General features: G+C 45.0%; 1 protein-coding gene across 4 annotated transcripts; it reads right to left on the bottom strand.

The window, feature by feature from the left end:
• Window positions 1–815: 815 nt before the first annotated feature.
• Window positions 816–14670, bottom strand: Flot1 (flotillin 1). 4 transcript variants are annotated; one of them, XM_027923097.2, is made up of 13 exons: window positions 14578–14670; window positions 14219–14275; window positions 13869–13944; window positions 13693–13783; window positions 13270–13413; window positions 13027–13146; window positions 12844–12939; window positions 12310–12462; window positions 3082–3263; window positions 2762–2807; window positions 2498–2635; window positions 2105–2269; window positions 816–1115 (listed from the first exon to the last, which is right to left on the bottom strand). In XM_027923097.2, the coding sequence occupies exons 2-13, from the start codon at window positions 14259–14261 to the stop codon at window positions 1086–1088; spliced, it is 1284 nt and encodes a 427-aa protein (XP_027778898.1). In that variant the 5' UTR covers window positions 14262–14275; window positions 14578–14670; the 3' UTR covers window positions 816–1085. The 4 variants fall into 4 exon arrangements, with proteins under 4 accessions (XP_027778898.1, XP_071469651.1, XP_027778899.1 ...); XM_071613550.1 differs by lacking the exon at window positions 14219–14275 and having other exon boundaries at window positions 14578–14661; XM_027923098.3 differs by lacking the exon at window positions 14578–14670 and having other exon boundaries at window positions 14219–14291.
• Between the last annotated feature and the right edge of the window lie 277 nt (window positions 14671–14947).

Here is a 14947-nt window from a genome sequence, read left to right as displayed (position 1 = left end):
TAGCATTAGATATTACTAGTAATCAAGATTTAAAGTATGCATGAGGATATGTGTGTTACATGCAAATACTGCATTTTTGTATAAGGAATTTAGCATCCATGAATTTTGGTATTGGGGCAGGGGGTGATCCTGAAACTAATCCCCTTTGGAGACACAGCAAGGGCTGTTTTTTTTTCTTCAGCCATAATTTCAGTAATTCTAAGAAGTAGATTTAAGAAGTAAAGCAATTTTTTTTTGTGTGTATGGTACTAGGGATTGAAACCAGGGCCTTGTGTATGGCAGGCAAGCACTCTACCTATTGAGTGAAAACCCCTGTCCCTAAAGCAATTATTACAATGATTGAACCTAGGATCACTTTACCACTGAACTTCATTCCCAGTCCTCCCCCACCCCTTTTGGTACTGGGGATTTTGGTACCAGGAGCAATTTACCCCTGAGCTCCTTTTAAATTTTAGACAGGGTCTCAGTTGCTTACAGCCTTGCTAAATTACTGAGGCTGACATTGAATTTGTGATCCTGTCTCAGCCTCCAAAGCTGCTAGAATTACAGGTGTGCACTCACCATGCCCAGATCCTTAATGTGCTTTTCTGGCTACAACCAACATGTTGGGGAAGAAATTAACTACAACTCTTAATAGTATACAAACAACTTTGTTTTCTTCCAGTCTGGAAAGCTATTAAATGCAAGGGAGCAAGCTACATTCTAGCATCCATTTTGAACTGGTTCTATTAATTGTTCATACTTAACTAAGCATTTATTTGGTAAGAACCTCCAAGACCATTCCTCAGTCTTTGTCAGGAACAAGTTCTAGACAATAGGCTCAGACAATTTTATTTAAGGAAGTTAAATAAGTTGGGATGGGGTGGAGTGGGATCATCAAAGGCTGGCAGGGGACCTCTGGGGTACTGAGAGTCATGGCAGACTGAATTTGGGAAGGGGAGCAACCCCCTTCAAGGCAAGGCACAGGCTATTGGCAAGATGTAGGGAACCCCACTGTCAAAAGATACTCAGGGAGGTCAGCTGGGATGCATGCATCAGAACCATTCAGGCAACTTGGAGGCTGGGTACAGGCAGGGGCTGAGGGTTCAGGCTGTTCGCAAAGGTTTGTGGTTCACCTGGCAAAAAGACAAGAATTGATGGCACTTGCAAACCAGGTACCCTGATCTCCCAGGCCCCCACTCAGATAAATGGGCTGTAGGGAGGACACGTAAGTCCAAGAATCTTTCTGTAGTGCACTGCCAAGCAAAGTCATTCAGACCCATGTATAAAATGTCACTGAAGAGGGTAGAACTACCCTTGGCCCTTTATCTTGTACTGTAGACCTCATGAAGGCTCCAAGGAACCCAGCTTGAAAGTCACTGGTATGATCCAATGCTTTCATCTGTACACATACTTTTTATTTAACAAACAATGCTTACTATGTGCCAGGCATGGTTCTGATCACTGAAAGTATTTCTTGAACAGTTCAAAGCTTTTTTTTTTTTTTGGGCGGGGGGAGTGGAGTGGGGGTGGTGTAGGCTCCAGGGTCTTGTGAGTGCTGGGCTCGCTTACCATGCAGCTATCCATCCAGCTCCTTCTTAACAATTCAACAGGGTAGTTTCTATTATTAACTCGTTTTTAAGGTAAGGATACAGAATCAGAGGGATTAAGCTAGCAGGCATTGGGCCAGAATTCACACAAAAACAGTGTTCCAGGGCCTGTTATCTGACCTCTTCCATAATCCATGGATGAGTAAACTGAGGCACCAAGGAAAACAGTGATAATTATGGCTTGGAATTAATTCATTATCAACAGGCTGCAACTACTTCCCTGTATTAATGAAACAATAACACAGGCCCAGCTTCACCAGCTATGAGTGGGCTGTTACTTTACATGTCAGAAGTAGTGTTCTTCACTTTGTAAAAATACTACATACCCTAAAAGTAGTTTAAAACAAAACAAACAAACAAAAAAACCCATCTAGGTAGAAGCGTATCAGTGTGTCTGACACACAGAAAGCAGTTAATATCTGGATTCCCAGGTGTCCTGGGTGCTGGTGAAATACTAGGCCTACTCTATCACATGACACAGAAACTCAGAAATTCTTCACCCCAGAGACCCTCACCTGGGAGATGCTGACACCCGTGAGTCTCTCCACACTCTCTGGCAGGCGGCTTAGGATGTCCAGTACCTCCCCAGTCACTTTGGCTGCCCCCATGGTCCCACTTCCACTGGACACCAGTGTAATCTTATTGGCTGAGGTCAAGGGACCACTGATTTCCTCTGCCACCTGGTGGGTAAGACAAGCCTTGTGAGTGCCCATGATCTGGCCTCATCTCTCATCAAACAACTTAAAGACCCTTATTCTATTTCATGCTTTCTCACTTTGCTCTCTGGCTTTTAATTCCCACTCCTAATTTAATGGCCCCTAGCTTGGTTCTCCCCAACCTCCTCATTTCACCTCACCCCTCAATCCCTGCTTGTGAATTCTCTCCCAGAGCCCATACTACCCCCAGACCTGGGGCAGTTTCTCTAGCAGCATGTCCAGCTGGGCAGCCTCCTGGTACAGCTGGAACGCTTCTGCCTTCTTGGCCATCTGCTCAGCCTCTGCACGGGCTCGGGCCCCTATGGCAAAGGCTTCGGCTTCCCCGCGCATCTGACCAAGGTACAGAATACTTGTAATGGAATTAATGGGAGTAATTAAGAACAAGAAACCCAAGGCCATGCAGGAACCCACAAACCACTCATCCATAAGCCAGCAAGGAGCCACATCCTAACTCACCCGAACAGATTCGGCTTCTGCCTCTGCCTGCATAATCAGCTGGGACCTAGGGACAGAAAGGAAGTGGAGGGAGGAGCGGAGGAGGGGTGAGACACCCCCCCACCCAAACCAAGCTCCTTAGGAGTCCGGGTGGGGAAGGCTTCAGCTCTCCCTCGGCAGGTAAGCTTGGCAGAAGAGTCAAAAGGGAACCAAGGAGGGCTGGGACTGTGTGAGGCACGGGGTTCAATCCTCAGCACCATATTAAAAAATAAATAAATAACAATATTGTGTCCATCTACAACTTAAAAAAAAAAAAAAGGAACCAATGAGGGAGCATTTACTTCTCCGCCTCGGCGAGCCGCTCCAGCTTGTAGCGCTCAGCCTCCGCCGGCTTTCTCACGCGGGCCTCCAGCTCCTTCTCTCGGCGTGCGATCTCTTGCTCCTGCACCGCCACCTGCTGGGCCCGCTCCACCACCTGCACCTGCACCCGCTGCTCCTCGATCTGCTGCTTAGTCTTGGCCACCTGGGTATAAGGGGGCCCCTCAAAGTCAGAGCTAAAAAGCCATGTATCCGGGAGGAACCAGAGACCAGGGCACCAGGATGAAGTATCAAAATAGGATTAGGTCCATGAAATCGGTTCCCAGTCTGCTCAGCATTGCTCAGTGGAGTCCCTTCCCATACTGATCCAAGGCAGGGCCCTGGGGCAGCCTCATGCTCTTCTTCAGATCCAGGAAAAAAGATGAGGGATCTAGCCAATTAGAGATCGCATGACTGTAAACCCAGCACTTAGGAGGCTGAAGCAGGAGGATTACAAGTTCCAGCCTAGCCTCAGCAACTTAGTGAGATGCCGTCTCAAAATAAAAAAATAAAGGGCTGTGGATGTGGCTCTGTGGTAGTGCATCCCTGAGTTCAATTCCCAGTACTAAAAAAAAAAAAAAAAAAAAAATGGGATCTGAAGATTTAGCTTCAGAGCTAGGTGGGGCCAGGACCTGCTCCCTCTTCTCCCTCAAGCAGGGGGTTAAGTGTCCCTCAGAGAAGCTTACATATTAATCTGTTGCACCACTGTCTCCTTCTACAGTACAAATACCTTGAGGATGCTGAGCACTTGGTGATCTTCTACCTTCACATTTTCATTCAAATCCATCCACCTCTCTCCATCTTTTTTTTTTTTTCCATACTTTTTTTAGTTGTCCATGACCCTTTATTTTATTTAAATGCAGTGCTGAGAATTGAACCCAGTGCCTCACACATGCTAAGCAAGAACTCTACCACTGAGCTACAACCCCAGCCTTGCCTCTCTCCATCTTTGCTGCCTTAATTTAGTGTGGGCCACCATCAACTCCAGCCCCAACTAATGCAACAGACTGCTGACTTTTTTTTTTTTTTTTTTTTTTGCCAAGTCGGTGGATATCTTGGATAAAAACGGTTTTCATTTTTATTTTTAACATACGGCACAAGTTCAAAAGAAAAAAGTAGATGATATGAAGTAATGCTTCCTCTCATCTCTTTCCCCAAACTACCTAGGAAGCAACCACTGTGACCAGCCCTCCCATCTCCATAATGAGGCTTGAACCCAGGGTCTTGTGCATGCTAAACAAATTCTCTACCACTGAGCTATATCCCAGCCCATTCTAATTTTTTTTTTTTTTTTAATTTGGTGCTTGGGGTGTAGATCAGTGGTCAAACACTTAGCAAATGCAAGACCCTGGATTCAATCCTCAGTACTGGGGGTGGGAATTATTTTGAGACGGGGTCTAAGTTGCTGAGGCTGGCTTCAAACTTGCAATCCTCCTGCCTTGGCCTCCCAAAGCAGCTAGGATTACAAGTATGTGCCACCATACCCAGAAGACTGTGTGTGTATATACAGAATTCCTCTTATTTAAGCAGATTTTTCTTATTCCTGTAGTGCACAGGGATCAAAAGGCTCTTGCCAAGATGTTGATGAGGAGAAGTACCAGGAAAAGAATACCCTTCTCCATAGTTCTATTACTCAAGCTCAGCCACAAACCATCAGACCTATAGGTCTCATCAGTACAAGTGATGGTTCATTTGCTTTCTTAGTCGTCTTCTTCTTCTTTTTTTTTTTTTTTTTGGTATTGAGGAGTGAACCCAAAGGTGCTCAACCACTGAGCCACATCCCCAGCCCCCCAACCCTTTTGTATATTTTATTTAGAGACAGGTCTCACTGAGTTGCTAAGTACCTTGATAAGTTGCTGAGGCTGGCTTTGTACTCGGGATCTTCCTGCCTCAGCGTCCTGAGCCACTGGGATTACAGGCCTGTACCACTGTGCCCAACTCATTTGCTTTCTTTTGGACCCAGCTCTTAATTCTGGATACGGTGTCTGGTATTGTCTTTGACCCTTAATTTTCAAAACTATTCCAAACTGGACTGGTTGCCCTCTACACCAGTGTGCAGGATCACCTGTCTCCTATACTGGAGTCCCTGTATCCTGTCACCAACTCCCCCCCCCCCACCTTTTCTTATTTCTGCCCACATTTTGGTGCAACTGAACCTCCAGTAGCTCCTTCAGAATATGAAGACAAAAATTTTATTTACAGATCTTACTTCTCTGAGTATTTTATTTTACCCTTCTATTTGAACAATTAAGCTGAGAACAGTTTGTATGTTGGAACAAATTTTCCATCAGAATTTTGAAGGCACTGCTCCACTGTCTTCCATCTTAAGAAAATTTAAGTCATTTTTGTTACTGTAAGGTTTTATTATTTTTGTCACTGGGGATTGAACCCAGGGGTGCTCTGCCACTGAGCTATATCTCTCTTTTTATTTATTCTGAGACAGGGTCTTGATAAGTTGCTGAGGGTTTCACTAAATTGACGAAGCTGGTCTTAAATTTTCGATCTTGCATTAGTCTCCCAAGTCCCTGGAATTCTAAATGTGGGCTACTGTGCTGGGTTTTTTGTTTTTTGCTGCCTAGCCCTTTGTTTGAGATCTGTTCTTTTTCTCTGGAAGCTTTTAGCTCTCTCCCTCTCTCTGACATAAGTGTTCTTTCATATTGATTATTTTGATATACATATTTTTCATTCATTGTGTCAGACATTTGGTGGACAATTTCTTTTTCTTTCTTTCTTTTTTTTTTGGTACCAGGGATTGAACTCAGGGGCACTCAACCACTGAGCCACACCCCAGCCCTATTTTGTATTTTATTTAGAGACAGGGACTCACAGAGTACCTAAGTGCCTTTCTATTGCTGAAGCTGGCTTTGAACTCAGGATCCTCCTATCTCAGCCTCCTGAGCTGCTGGGATTACAGGTATGGGCCACCACACTGGCTGGGTGGACCATTTCTTACCAAATCTGCCTAAATAAAAGGAGTTCTGCCCTTCAGTGCAAATATACATTTCTGAATTAATCCATTGGTGATTTCCTATTTTCTTTGTTCTGCTGAAGCTCCTGGACTGGTCTGTAATATTTTTATCCTTACTAATAGTTCCAACTGTTTCTTTCCTTTGGGAAGTTTACTAGAATTTTCTTCTGTTTTTTTTTTTTTTTTAAATTTTTGCCACCTTATTAGTTTCTATGTGCTCTTTTTTGTTTGTTTTCTGTTCTATGTCCTGATTTCCTGACCCTGGGCTTTCCTCTTATCTCACAGAAGACATTTTGTTTTTGTCTTTGTTTTGGTGCTGAGAATTGAACCCAAGCCTCACACATGCTAATAAGCACATGCTCTGCCATTAAGCAGCTATTCTTTCAAACCTTCTTCTCTCTGGATATTACACATCCTTCAAATAATTTTTGCTCTTTTGTCTTCCACAATGGAGGATATCCTCATTGATCAGGTAATTCCTAGTTGTCTCTTCTGGGTAAAGAGTGTCTAAACACTGAAAAGAGGCTCTGAGTGCATGGGTGAGCCTTGTTGACTTTGACTTTTTTTTTTTTTTTTCTTTTTCCCCTTTGGGGTGATCTGAGCAGACCATGTACTAGAGAAGTCTCCAATTCAGGACCTTGAAGTCTTTCTTCTTGAATTGGTCATGTTTCCCAGAGCAGTGTTCCCATCTCTTTTTTGGAAGATGGAGCTTTGGGAGTTGTATGGGGTTGAAGGGGCTGGCTGCCAGCACTTAGCATTCAAAAGGTTAACCATCATTTCATGCCCCTCTTATTTTTTTAAACTTTATTTAATTTATTTATATGTGGTGCTGAGGATGGAACCCAGGGCCTTGCATGTGTGAGGCGAGTGCTCTACCGCTGAGCCACAACCCTAGTCCCTCATGCCCCTCTTATTGGTAAAGTAGTCTAGCCCTCACCTGTGCCAGGACAGCCTTCATCACATCCCCTTGCTTTACTTTCTTCTAACAATAAATGCTGCTGGGGCAGGGAAGAAGCCATTACCTAGAGTAGGAGGCCAGCAAAGGGCACTAGTCCTAAGTTACTTTTCTCCTATTCCTCCTATTTCACCAGCATTTATTATAGCTCCAAGGGCACCTGGTGCTGCTAGCTCCTGAGCCTTAGATCCTTCATTGTCTTCCTCCCTGTAGATGTCAAGCTCAGCAGTCTCAGACCAGCTTGGTAAACTACCACTGATCTCCAGCTTTCAAAACAATGCTGTGGTGTCTGTTCCTATTTTCTCCATCTATACCTTTTTTTTTTAATATTTTATTTTTTAGTTGTAGTTGGGCACAATATCTTTATTTTATTTATTTATTTTTATGTGGTGCTGAGGATTGAACCCAGGGCCTCATGTATGCAAGGCAAGCGCTCTATCACTGAGCTACAATCCCAGCCCTCATCTATACCTTTAAAAAAAAAAAAAACAAAAAAACAAATCACTCTGTTTTGGTGAAATTTTTAGAAAGTATAATTTAGCTGCATTTGCTCAACTCATCTTTTTTTTTTTTTTTTTGGTACTGACGAATGAACCCAGAGAGTCCTTTACCACTGACCTACATCCCTTTTCATTTTTTTAAAATTTATTTTTTAGTTTTAGGTGGACACAATATCTTTATTTTATTTTTATGTGGTGCTGAGGATCAAACCCAGTGTCTCCTGCATGCTAGGTGAGAACTCTACCACTGGGCCACAACCCCAGCCCCAGCCTTTTCATTTAAAAAAAAAAAAAGAAAATTTTTATAATTGTAGATAGACAGCATGTCTTTGTTTGTTTAGTTTTTTATGCAGTGCTACGGATGGAACCCAGTGCCTCAGACATGCTAGGCAAGCACTCTGTCACTGAGCTACAGCCCCAGCCCAACCTTTTCATTTTTAATTTTGAGACAGGGTTCTAATTAAGTTGCTGAGGCTGGCCTCAAAATTGTGATCCTCTGCTTCAGACTCCCTAGTGGCTGGGATCATAGGCATTCACCACCATCTTTGAAAAAGATTCCAATTCATCTCCTGCTTCCTCTCCCTCTCCCTCCCTCTCCCCCTCTCTCTCTCAACATTTTTTAGTTGTAGTTGGACACAATATCTTTATTTTATTTATTTATTTTTATGTGGAGGTGAGGATCAAACCCAGCACGTGCCAGGCGAGCACTCTACTGCTGAGCTCCAGCCCCAGCCTCCCTCTTTCTTTTTAAAGATGGGATCTTGCTCTGTTGCTCAGGCTGCCCTCAAAGTGATCCTTTTGCCTCAGCCTCCCAAGTAGCTGGCACTACAAGCATGCCAACCCACCTTGTCTTTTTCTTTTGATAATTCATTCTCTGCAAGGCAATAGGACTGATCCTTAAAAAATATAAACGTAAACAGCTGGGGATGTAGATTAGCAAAACAAACACACACAAACACCACACCCCCACCCGCTGCAAAGTGAACTAGACCATAGCGTCTCCCTGAGTAATGTTCTCTAATAGCTTTTTCCATTGTGCTTTGAATTATCTTCTGTCTCAATCCAAATCCTATGTCTGTTTCGGGTCCTGCCTGCTTCTTCTTCTCACACTCAGAATATCAACCACATCAGATCAGGTATCTTCTGTTCCTCAGACATACCAAGCTCAAGCTCAGGGTCTTTGTACTTATTGGTCCCTTTACCTAGTCATTAGGACACATGATTGGTTTTGTTTTGGTAGTACTATATATAAGTAAACCCAGGGCTTCATCCATGCTAGAAAAGCACTCTATCACTGAGCTACATTCCAAGTTCCTTTTTATTTTGAGAGAGGGTCTCTTTAAGTTGCCATGGCTGACCTCAAACTTGCTACCTTCCTGCCTCAGTCTTCCAGGTAGCTGGGATTACAGGCATGTGCCATTGTGTATGGCTACAAGACTATTTTTTGCAGTACTGGGCTTGAACACAGGGGTGCTCTCTCACTGAGCCATATCCCCAATCTTTTTTATTTCTTGAGTCAGGATCTTGCTAAATTGCTCAGGCTGGCCTTGAACTCTGGATCCTCCTGCTTCAGATTTCTGAGTATCGGGGTTTTAGGCACGTGCCGCTGAGCCGTCACATATCTATTTAATCAGAACTAACCTAGAATGTTCTAGACCTAAAACTCCTCGCTTAGATACCTCTTTCTTATTTTCAGGTTTTATCTCAAATATCACCTCCTCATAGACACTTTCTCTGTCCACCCCTAACCTGATATAGTCTTCCCTACAGTTTTCACATTACCCTGTTTATTTCCTTCACAGCACTTAGGTAAGATAACTATAAGGACTGGGGATGTAGCTTTGTGGTAGAACTTAGCATGCATAAGATCCTGGGTTTGATTCCTAGCACTGCAAAAAAAATGGGGGGGGGGGACCCAAATAATTATAGCCTGAGAAGGTCATGTATTTGTTTATTAGTAGTTTCCTCTGTTATAACCCAAGCTTCCTGAGAATGAGAATCTTTTCTGTCTTATTCATACATTCATCCACATTTTCAAAATAATCTCTATCCTGGGCACAGTGGTACATGCCTGTAATCCCAGTGATTCAGGAGGCTGAGGCAGGAGGATCACAAGTTTGAGGCCTGCTTCAGCAATTTGGCAAGATCCTGGGCAACTCAGTGAGACCCTTTCTCAAAACAAAAAATATAAAAGACTGGGGATGTAGCTCAGTGGTAAAGCGCCTCTGGATTAAATCCCCAGTATTCCCCTTCCCCTATATAGAAATCTGTCACATATAGACACTAAATAGGTTGTTTGCTAAATGAATATTTACTTTGTGAGTACCTAGCACAGTGTCTGGCACATAAGAAACTGATAAGAGTTAAATGGAGCCCATCCAGCATGCCTGGATTTACAGACAAGGAAAGCCTTTTTAAAAGGTTAGGAACTGTAATGGTTTGGATAAGTGTCCTCCAAAGGCCTAAGTGCTAAAGGCTTGGTCCCAGGGTGATACTTCTGAGAGGTGGTAAACCTTTAGGAGTTGGGGCCTTGTGGGCCATTATGTCATGGCCATGAGGTGAATGGTTTTGCTCCACAACACACTCCCTCCACGATGGTACCTTGCTACAAGCCCAATCATGGACTGAAACCTCCAAAACTGTGAGCTAAAATAAATCTTTTCTCTTCATAGTTTATTATCTCAAATATTTTCTTATAGTAACAGAAAGGAGACTAATACAAAAATCTTACCAGCCAGGCCTGGTGGTATACACCTATAATCTCAGAAACCCAGGAGGTGGAAAAAAGGGCTGGGAATGTAGCTCATTGAAAGAGCACCCCTGGGTTCAATCCAGGAAGAAAAAAAAAAAAAAAAAAAAAAGAATCATATCCACAGTCTCACCGTAAGCTAGTAGTTTTTATTATGTGATATTTTTCAAACTCCAATGTACATGCAAATCACCTTGGGATTTTGTTAAAAATACTGATTCTGATTCTGATTTAGTCAGTCTAGACTGGAGCCTGAGATTTTATATTTCCACTAACCTTCTCAGTGTTCCTGCTGCTTCTAGATGGACTGTACTTTGAGTAATAAAGCAGTATGGTACTGCCAATAATCTGTCAAACCATGCTGAAATTCTACATCATAATTAAAGATGTTTTGTACCTCAACTTACTTTCAGCTAGTACCAAGTCTTGGCAAAAACAAAATTCACAATGTAGCTATCCTTCAGATAAAGTCTCAAAGGTAACGTTGACTCTTATTACTTACCCTAGTTTGGTTTTCTAAAATAGCCATGAACACTGAATTAGCTAATACTTATTTTGTTCCTAGGAGAAATATGGGTCAGATTCCTGTGAGCCTCTGATCAAAACTTATTTTTTTGGTAATAGGGACTGAACCAAGGGTCATTTTTTGTTTTTCACTTTGTAACAGAATCTTACTAAACTGCTTAGGGTCTTACTAAGTTGCCCAGGCTGGTCCTGAATTTGCAGTCTTCCTGCCTTAGTCTCCTAAATTGCTGGGATTATAGGTGTGTGCCACTGTGCCTGGCTAATCATAACATTTTTATCAACCAATCAATACATAAGCTTGTTTTATGTGTTTCTGTTTAAAGACACTTTATATATTATTTAGTTGGTTCAGTAACACAGACTTCATGTCTAACAGTATGTCAATTCATGCCTGAACAAAGCTTATGTGACATATATTTTTCCTATAAGGCACATCAGAACCTCTCGTGTTAAGAGATTCCAGACAGCAATTCAGCACTATGTTTGGGGTACCAGCATTGAACCCAGGGGCACTTAATCACTAAGCCATATACCCACAACTTTTTTATTTTGAGACAGAGCCTCATTAAGTTGCTTAGGGCCTCACTAAATTGGTGAGGCTGACCTCATCCTTGCGATCTTCCTTCCTCAGCTTCCCAACCCACTGGGATTACAAGCATGTACCACCATGCCTGGCCTATGATTTTATTATTTATTTATTTTTGTGATGCTGAAGAATCTAGAGATTAATGCATATTAGGCAAGCAATCAACACTGAGCAACATTCCCAGCCCCAGGGGCCATTTGAAAAGCAAGATCACCAACAAAAAGCACAAAAAAATGCAAAAAGTGTGGCAGTAAATATGCCATGAAAATGACTCTGTTTATGGTGTGAAAGCTGAAACAAGAAGGCAGAGCATCTTCTTGTTTGACCTTGTCTGCAAGCTATGCATCAGGCAACTAGGATTTTGCACTACTCTGCTCAATATAGGCCAATGACCATGAAAGTGCTGCAAGTACTGATTTTGGGGTTACTAATAAATTTTAGTGAATAGGCAAATTTTCAGATATGGGATCCATGAATAACAGGAATCAGTTATACCTCCTTGCAATATTAAGGGATGCCCATAGATCATTTTTCAGGATTCAATGTCTATGTCCATGTTTTCCTTCCTCATACTCTGTCTTGATCATCAGGGCTGCTATTAGCCTATTGTGTGCTCTTGTACAAATCAGAAAAAGATGACTTCCTCTCTGTGGATGCAGACCCATGCCACAGTGTACAGCCTGGCAAGTGGTGCATGGGCTGCATCTTTTATCTGGCTCACATCCTTTCATGCCTTTCCTTTGCTTTTCAGCTCAAGTTTGAGTATTTTGAGTCTCTCTTCACGTGGGGGGAGGTAGATCAGAAAAGGAGATCCAGAATAAGATCAAAGTTAGAATGATAAATAGTGGTGTGCTGGAGTGGAGAGCACAGGAGGAAGTAGGAGGGGGCAATAAGCAGCTTGGCCATCTGCTTAGTGTGGCAGCTCTCACCTGAAGCTGATAGGCCAGGTCAGCTTGTGCTCGGCGAGTATTGACCTCAATGTCATATGCAGCCTTCTTCAGTTCATAGTCCCTCTGTGCCTTGGCCATCTCGATCTCACTCAGGTACTGAGCAGAAACCTTTTCTTGCTTGGCTTTAGCCTCCTGTCCAAACACAGATCAGGTAGGAAAAGTCAGGGCAGAATGAGGAAGGCCATGGATGAGAGCCTGCCCCTCACCAGGCTTCACTGCCTTTATCCCAGGCCTCATTTTTTCCCCTGCTAACTCACTTCTTACAATTCTCAAACAGGGCCATGCATGCTAGGCAAGTCCTCTGCCACTGGTTTACAACCCCCAACTTTTTTTTTTTCTTGATCCTCTTGCCTCAGTCTCCCAGCATAGGTGGGGTTACCGGCATGAATACACAGCCACACCTAGCTTCCTGCCAACCCAGTACTATAGTCTCATTAGCTCTGCCCCTTCTACCCATTTTTCACTGTGTGTCCTATAAGCCTATGGTGACAGAGCAACTCCCATCTCTCTCACCCGGATCCCAGCATCTCTCTTGGCTTCTGCTTCCCCAATTCGGGCATCTTTTTGGACTTGTGCTGTTCGAGCCTTCCCCAAAGAGTGCAAATAGTCCTATGGGAGAGGTGCAGAAACCAGAGTTGTCACGAGGTTTTGAGATGGGAGCAAGGAAGTAGGGAAGGAATAGCTGCCTAGTTTCACCTGGTCATCGTGAATGTCCTTCAGAGTGTAGCTAACAACGCTGATGCCCATGTTGACCAGGTCCGAGGAGGCTACTTTGAAAACTTGCTCTGAGAATTTCTGTCTGTCCTTATAGATCTCCTAAGACAAAAGAATGGTAGGAATTTAAGCTCTCAGATCCACCATGTCTCACAGATTAGCTGAGTCCTTAGGCTCCATTCAGTATGGCATCTCTACTTGATGTTTCCTTGTCCCCAAGCCCACCTCCACAGTCATGTGGGCCATTATAGCCCTCTGGTGACCCTCCAGCGTCTCCAGGGCAATGTGAGCAATCTCAGCCTCTGTCTTCCCCAGGAACATCTGGCAGGCAGCCGCCAACATTTCCTTGTTCTGCCCCTGTATTTTCACCTGCAGCCAGAGTAGGGATGGGGGGGGGTGTCATTAGGTATCATGAAGCCAAGGAAGAAGTAGGGAGGGAAGGGGAAACCTCTAAGTGCAGTTTCTTCTATCTCAGGGAGAAAGAGGAGGAGGAGCCAAGTGCCTTGGGGTGGCTGTAGCAATAGCAATAGCAGAGACATTTTTTTTTTGAGGCCGATATTGAGAAGGCCATGGTCAGAAAATTCTTAATGTGTGGGACAGAGAGACTGGGAAGTGGACTTTGGTGGGGAAAGGCTTTGAAAGCCTCACCTGGGCAATGCCCGTGACTGAGATGGGGACCCCATGGCGAGTATAAACCTTTTCACTCTTGACATTGAGGGTCAGTGTGTTGAGAGAAATCCTATGGGAAAAAGAAGGGGTCGACAGTAAGACAAAGAGTAGAGTGAAAACTGAGGTTCCCCTTCCTTGGTTCTCTTCCTACTTACCTCTGAATTTGCTGAATGCAAGGCAGTACAAAGACTCTTCCTCCAGCCACCATGACTGGGGGGCTTCGGCAGAAACCTGCAAGGTGAAGGCATTATGCAGCCACGATACAACTAGGATGTGTTAGAATGAGGAACTTGAGGGTAGGAACAGCCCACGGGAGAGGATATGGGAGCTTTTGGGGAAGGCAGCCTGGGCCTTGGAGTTGGGAGTTCCTAACTCAAGCAGGTAGCTGGAGGTCATGAGAGGGCAGAAGCTTGGGGTCTGGGGTCGGGAGCTGGTAGGGGGAGGAAGGGGCAGAGACCAGACTTATAGGGGTTTGGGGTTCACTTGTGGGAAAGAGAATACTTACCCGAGACCACCATGGCCTCATTTGGGCCACAAGTGAAAAACATGGTTCAAACCGGAGCTGGAGGAAGAAGAAGCTTTTGCAGATGGGAAAGGAGCGCTGTGGCGGCCAAGGGAGGGAACCCTTTCCCTTCCGACAGACCCACCCAGTCTGCACCCGCTACCGCTCAATTCCTTCGGTGCTCAGAGGTCCGCTAAGTCTCTTCTCTGTGAAATTCCTAAGATTCCCAAGGACCCTTTCCTACGCGTGCACGCCCTTTCCCCTTTATCAGATGAAGCCCTCCCGCGCCTGAGAGCCCCAGACCTTTCCCCACCAGACACATCCTCTGCAGCCCCAGGCTTCATCTCGCCTCCCCCACTCACCTTCCCGGAAGCGGGAGGCGGCGGGGCTGGGGTCTCGGGAAGGGCAGGGGCGTGCAGAGCTGGGAGACCAGCAGGAACGCGGCGGTCCCGCCTTACTGGAAGCTGGGCCCACACGCGCGCCCCCAAACCGGCCGCGCCCTGTTGCTGCGGCAGACGCGACCCCGCCCCCGCCGCGGACCAACCCCTCGGCCCCGCGCGATTGTTCCGCCCCTTTCCCGGCAGGCCCCGCTTGGGTCTGCAGCCCGCCAGCTCCCCCGGGCTGCCAGTCGAGCCCCGGGTGGGGCTCACTGGCCGCTGCCCGGTCATCTGCCAGAGCCCAGGGCCCCGCCTAGGCCCTCCACGCTCCGCCCCGCGGCGCGGGCCGCAGGCT

The sequence above is a fragment of the Marmota flaviventris genome, chromosome 6 (genome assembly GCF_047511675.1).
Source record: "Marmota flaviventris isolate mMarFla1 chromosome 6, mMarFla1.hap1, whole genome shotgun sequence".
In the NCBI taxonomy this organism is placed as follows: domain Eukaryota; kingdom Metazoa; phylum Chordata; class Mammalia; order Rodentia; family Sciuridae; genus Marmota; species Marmota flaviventris.
The sequence above is the reverse complement of the archived record's forward strand: the minus strand, read 5'-3'. Positions and strand labels throughout refer to the sequence as shown.